The sequence below is a fragment of the Sturnira hondurensis genome, unplaced genomic scaffold, assembly GCF_014824575.4.
Source record: "Sturnira hondurensis isolate 20B ecotype Veracruz unplaced genomic scaffold, ASM1482457v3 Scaffold0013994, whole genome shotgun sequence".
Taxonomy (NCBI): domain Eukaryota; kingdom Metazoa; phylum Chordata; class Mammalia; order Chiroptera; family Phyllostomidae; genus Sturnira; species Sturnira hondurensis.
The window spans coordinates 798,021-803,917 of NW_028086625.1; the positions used below are offsets into that span (position 1 = coordinate 798,021).

The 5,897-nt window shown below is 50.5% G+C and overlaps 1 protein-coding gene across 1 annotated transcript; it reads right to left on the reverse strand.

Moving 5' to 3' along the window:
- ELK1 (ETS transcription factor ELK1) lies at positions 1-5,897 on the reverse strand. Its single transcript, XM_037062384.1, has 5 exons — positions 5,661-5,897; positions 3,294-3,743; positions 2,237-2,656; positions 1,473-1,574; positions 1-1,387 (listed from the first exon to the last, which is right to left on the reverse strand). The coding sequence occupies exons 1-5, from the start codon at positions 5,868-5,870 to the stop codon at positions 1,289-1,291; spliced, it is 1,281 nt and encodes a 426-aa protein (XP_036918279.1). The 5' UTR covers positions 5,871-5,897; the 3' UTR covers positions 1-1,288.

Genomic DNA, 5,897 nt, shown 5'->3' on the forward strand with positions numbered 1-5,897 from the left:
TCACCTTTAAAAATATATATTTACAGGAACAATTCCCCATTCTCTGGGACTCTTAGAAAAAAAACGATCCATTTTGGGGGAAGCAAATTGAACAGTGGAGACAGGTGTAGCACCGTCCCCCAAATCACCAACCCCCAGGTAGCCAGGCCTGGGCTGGGCTGGTGCTGACAGGTGGTGAGCCAGGAGGCCTTCGAACCCATCCTCTCCAGCCTGGAAATCATATAGGACAGGCTTTATGCCCTTCTATTCCTCCCTCCCAACTCCAGGGACACTTAAAGGGTCCTTTGTACCCGCCCGCAGGAAATTGGGGGGCTGGGAGGGAGGGAGCTGAAAATACACATTTGGTATCAAAAATAAACACTTGGGGGTGGCAGGAAGATACATCCCCATCCCTTCCTTCCCACCCACCCCATCTCAGATATAGGAAGAGATGACCCCTCTCCCCTATCGAAAAGCCCTGTTTAAAAATAGATTATACTATCAAAATGGCAGAGGGTGGGGGACAGGGAGACCTGGAGTACTGGCTGGAGGGGGTCCCCCAGACGGGGACTACTCCCCCAAATAACCCTCCATTGGGAGGTAAGAGGCAGGACCCCAGGAGTTTGGCAGACACGGGAATGGCTTCTCAGGGGCAGAAGAACAAAAGGGGCATTCGTCCCCGGCCACAAAGGTGGCTGATAAAGGACAGGCTGTCTGAGAAAAAGCCTGGGGGGCGGTGGCGAGAATACCTATCCCAAGGGTGAGTCTGACTTGGTCAAGGCTCCAAAACCATTTAATGGCACAAATTCTTCCCGGACCCTTGGGGACAGCCAGGAATAAGAAACCACAACATGCTAGCTCTTCTACCCACACCCCAAAATGGAGACAGGGCTCCCTCAGCTTCCCAAGGGCAGGCTGAGAAATAAATAAAGAAAGGTCCTTCTCAAGCCAGACCCCAACTGTCTCATCTTGGGGGATAAAATGTGAAGCTGGAGATGTCCTCACCACTGCCCCGAAAAGGGTTGGGCCAGGCTCCTCCCAGTGGCCTTCAAAAAATAAATAAATAAACCGTCCCCACTACTGTGGTAGGAGACGTATAAGTGCAGCCACTGAGAGACTGACCGAGAATAGAGAGTAGATAATTTTCCTATGGAAAAATTACTGAGAAATCTTTCTTCCTAAGAAACCCCACCCCACCATGACTATAGCACGAGTCTGTCAGCTGAACTATGTTTCTTCTTGAGATAGCTGGCTGGAGAGAAGTTCAGGGTGTGAGCAACCCCAGAAAAGGTGGTGGTGGTGGTGGTAGTCATGGCTTCTGGGGCCCTGGGGAGAGCACCACGGGGGTGGAGAGGCCGTCCACGCTGATGGAAGGGATGTGCACCTGGGCGCTGCCACTAGATGGAAACTGGGGACAGAAATAGAGAGAGGTCATGGATGGGGGCCACGCTAGGTTCTCTCATCCACTCCTAGATGAGGGAAGAGGAGCCTACCTGGAAGGAGAGCTTGGCCGGGCTACGGGGAGCAATGGGACTCAGGGTGCTCCAGAAATGAATGCTGGGGGGCAGCGAGCTGGGCGTCAGCAGCACCGGGGTCTGTGGGGAAGCGGTAGTCAGAGCTCAGGTGAGCAGCAGGCAGGTGTGTGACAACGGAAGGAACTTGATACATGCCCCACCAGATATTCTACTAAGACTTCCGAGGTCAGTCCCTGGAAGTACACAGACCTACACCCTAACTACTAAGGATGTGTCTGTGATCTCTCTCAAACTTTACATTGACAACCCCTCCCAACTCTTGAAAGTCCACCCCAGCCTCACTGGGTAACACCACCTACAAGACACTGTCTACATGAGGATTTCAAACCTCATGAGTCATTATCCCAATAGCTCAGACTCAACCCCCAACTCTTATGTTCCACCTTTTACCTCACAGAACCCGGTAAGCAAATCCCAGGCCAAAAAGCCCCTCTCAGGTTCTGCATTCCATGCCCCAACTGAGAAACAGTTCCTACACATGGCCTCTCATTCCTTCCTTCTCCGCCCACAAAACTTGCCAGACTTGCCCTTCATTTGACCGAGATCCCTCAGCCTTGGAGCCTCACTCTTGTCCTTTTATCAACCTGTCTCTGCACTCTCCAGCTCACTCAGATAAGATAACCACGTTGGCTCTTGGGGTCAACCTAACACCTCTTAGTCCCCTGCCCCGTGCCAATTCCATTTATCCAGGGAGCCAGCCCCGCCCCTCCGCAGACACTCACCAACGTGTGCGTAGGTAGCAGGGATGGCGTTAGTGCCGGCCCAGGCGCCTGCAGACTGGAGCCAGTTCCCGATCCTGGAGTCCGTTCGGGTCCTGGCCCACCTAGCAGGCTAGGGCTGAGTGGAAGCTCCAGATCCCGGGGCTTTCGGCCCTTCTGAGGTTGGGGGATCTCTGTGCTGGAAGATGTGGAAGCCCCGAGGCCGCCTACCGGCGCTGCGGTCTCCATAACAACTGCAGGAGGGACTTCCCTCCCGGCCCTAGGGGCTTCCGGCACAAACCCCGCCTCCCCACTGGCTGCGGTGTTGAACTCCTCCTTGGGCTCTTCTACTTTGACTTCTGGGGGCAGTGGCCGGCCCAACCCGGGCTCCACGTTCAGCTCTTCTGATTTAAGGTTCGGGGCCTCGGGCGGGGTCAGAATGACCTGGGAGAGGAGGGAGTATGTATGGATTGCTGGGGTGGCGAAGCAATGACTTCCCTTGAAAAACAGCACTTGGTACTAGGGGCATAACTGCATATCGAGGCAGGTCCTCCAACAGGATTGGGACTTTGTCAAGGAACTAGGGCTACTTCTGGGGCAGCTTCTTCTGAGGGCAGGGTTGCCCCTAGGGATGGGGCGGAGCGGGGCTGGACTCCTGGGGATATTACCCCAAGTCTTGAAAAACTGTAGTTCTAAAAACCTTTCTTTAAGGACCAGCAACATCTGCCACACTTAAAAGCTAGTAAAAAAAAAAAAGGCAAATTCTTGGGCCCATCCCCAACAACCTGTGAGTTAAAAGGCCCTGCAGTTGATTACGGGAGTGGGAAGAAACAGTGCATTAAGCAAACACATACATTCAGGGCACCTAATACAAGTTGGGTGTACTACTAATAGTAGCGCACTTAATCTAGCTACCTTCTCGGTATGAGCATAGCCCATCTCCCCAACCCTTTCCCCAAAGGCACCTGCATCCCTCTTTCCACTACATCTCCTTTAATAGAACGTTTATGTCCCTTCTCTTACCCTCATTTGCAAATTATACATCCCTCCTCTTACTGAATTTCCATATTCCAGCCCTTACCTGCAGAGGCAGGCCAGCCTCTTCCGCCTCTAGGCAGGCCTCCAAGGGGCTTGGACTGGTGCTCCTGCTCCCTGAAGGGGGCACTGCTGCTCCTGCTGCAGCTGTATTGGAAAGCACTGAGATGGACCTCGGATGCAGGGGCAGCTGTAGCTGTGGCTGCAGGGACTGGATGGTGAAGGTGGAATAGAGGCCTGAGCGCATGTACTCGTTCCGGCTGCTTCGCGCCAAACCACCTGGGCCTGCCATTCCTGCACCCTTGGGTGTTCCTGGCTTCCCGGAGGCAGATTCCCCAGGGACAGCATGTACAGCAGCGGGGGCCACATTTGCCACAGTGGAGGTAATAGACACCTCAGGCTGGGGTGAACAGTCCTCAGTGGAGCACCCTGCAACCTCGGGATAGGACACAAACTTGTAGACGAACTTCTGGCCACTCACTTTGCGGATGATATTCTGGGAAAGGAGGAGACAGGACAGGGGGCCTTAGAAGAAAAGGCCAGGGTGCGGCTTTGGGGGACAGTGGAGGGGTATGTCTCCTAGTGTCTTCTCTCAGATCCCTCTCCTGTCTTTTTACATATACCATCCCGCCTCTGTGTAGCCTCCCCATATGTTCCCCCTCCCAGCCTATTTGACATCTCACACACCTCTCTCAATTTTGGGCTCCTTCCTTCTCCTCCTTCAGTTTCTCCCTCTCTTTCTTCCCCATCCCAATTCCCCCTCTGTATTTTCCCCAGTTTTTCCCCTTTCTAAATTCTCCCCTCCACAGTTCTTCCTGTGGCCTACTGCCCTTCTCCTCTTTCCCTGTCTCCCCCCATCCATCCCCCCTGCAAGTCTCCCTCTGTCTCTTCACCTTCATCTGTCTGATTCCCCTACCCCCATCTCAGATAACCCCCATCTCAGATAACCCCCCCACACACACACTTAGTGGCTCCTCTCCACGATGGGGCCCACCTAGGGAAGTAGGTGCAAGAACAAGCTTTCCTCCTGGCTCCAAGAACCAGGGGTGTCTGGTTAACAGGGTCAGGCCTTGCGGGTCGCTGCCAGGACACAGGTTTGGAGTCTAGCTAATGCAGTAAAATGGGAACATGAAGTAACTGACATAAGTGTTGGAAGAGACTAAAGTAATATAGAAGAATGTGCTGATGTATTACTAATATAGAGGACTATTTAAAGCTACTGACGCAGATGTTGAACAGGACAAGGTCAGGATGAGGAGCCACATTCTTAATACTTTTGTGGAGGTTTAAGCTAAGGCAAATAGAAAATGAAGTAACTGATAGTAACTAGATAAGAACATTAAAATACTAATAATAAATTTGGGGGAGAATCTCAAGGCTGGCTTGGGTGGGACAGAACATGTTTGGGATATTTCAGGATGGGTCTGGAGGGTCTCGGATGTTCTGGCAGTCTCAGAGCACAGTGAGGTTGCCTCATTATTAATATTGTTTTGGAGGCTTGAGCTAAAAGAATAAAATATGAAAAATGGAATAAATGCTATAAATGATTAACGGTGTACACATAGGTCCAGGGCTGTTCTGGAGGAAAAGAGGCTTCCAGATGGGGGTGGTGCTGGGGTACCCTGGAGATATCTTCAGGCTGGTCAGGTATGTCACAGGGTGGGTTTGTTTCTCAGAAAAATAATGAAAAGCGATATTCATTAATGTTGTTTGGAAGTATCAGGTAAAGAAATAAAATAAATAACTTGTATAAATATTGGGGGAGAAAGCCAACTCAGCACTGGTGTGGGAGTCTGAGAGGATAAGATGAGGAACATTTCAAATTGTAGCTATAGGAAGAAGATGATAAAATAAAAGAACTGATATGAGTATTGAGGTGGACCACTGTTGCTCTGGGAACACAGAGGATGGGGTGTGCAGATGGCATTATATATTTTGTTTGGGAGACTTTAGCTAAAGGATAACAAAAGAAAAAATAATTGATGAAAAGTTTAAGGGTCTCAGATGATGAGATAAGAATCTTCGGGATTTCTTGTTCTGGAATAACAGCAGATTATGAAAAAAAAACTGGGGAGTGTAGGAGTGATCCAGGGGTCCCAAAGCACAGGATGAGAAAAGTCATTATTAGTAGTGTTTTTAAAAGTTCTGGTTATAAGAATAAGGTAAGAAAATGAAATGTGTGGGACATGGTGGGACAGCATGACTTTTAAGGTTTTAGCCAAAGCAGTAAGACAAGAAAATAACTGAGATAAGAATGTTTGGGGGAGCCCAACCTTGGTCTGAGAGTACCACAGGATAGGGTAAGAAGTGGCCAAGTTTAATATTGGTTTCAAAGTCACAGCTATAGTGATTAAGAAAATGAAATAACTGATATAAATTTGGGAGTCCTCAGCCCTAATTTCTGAGGCCTTACCTTATCATAGTAGTACCGCAAGGCCCGGCTGAGCTTGTCGTAATTCATGTTGGTCTTGTTCTTGCGCAGTCCCCACAGCCGGGCCACCTCCTCAGCATCCACCAGCTTGAACTCACCACCATCCCGTGAGGTCCAGGAGATGATGTGGCCATTGCCCTGTTCTCTCAGTAGCTGCAGCAGAAACTGCCACAGCGTCACAGAGGGGTCCATCGTGAGGGTGGTGTTCACGCCATCCCA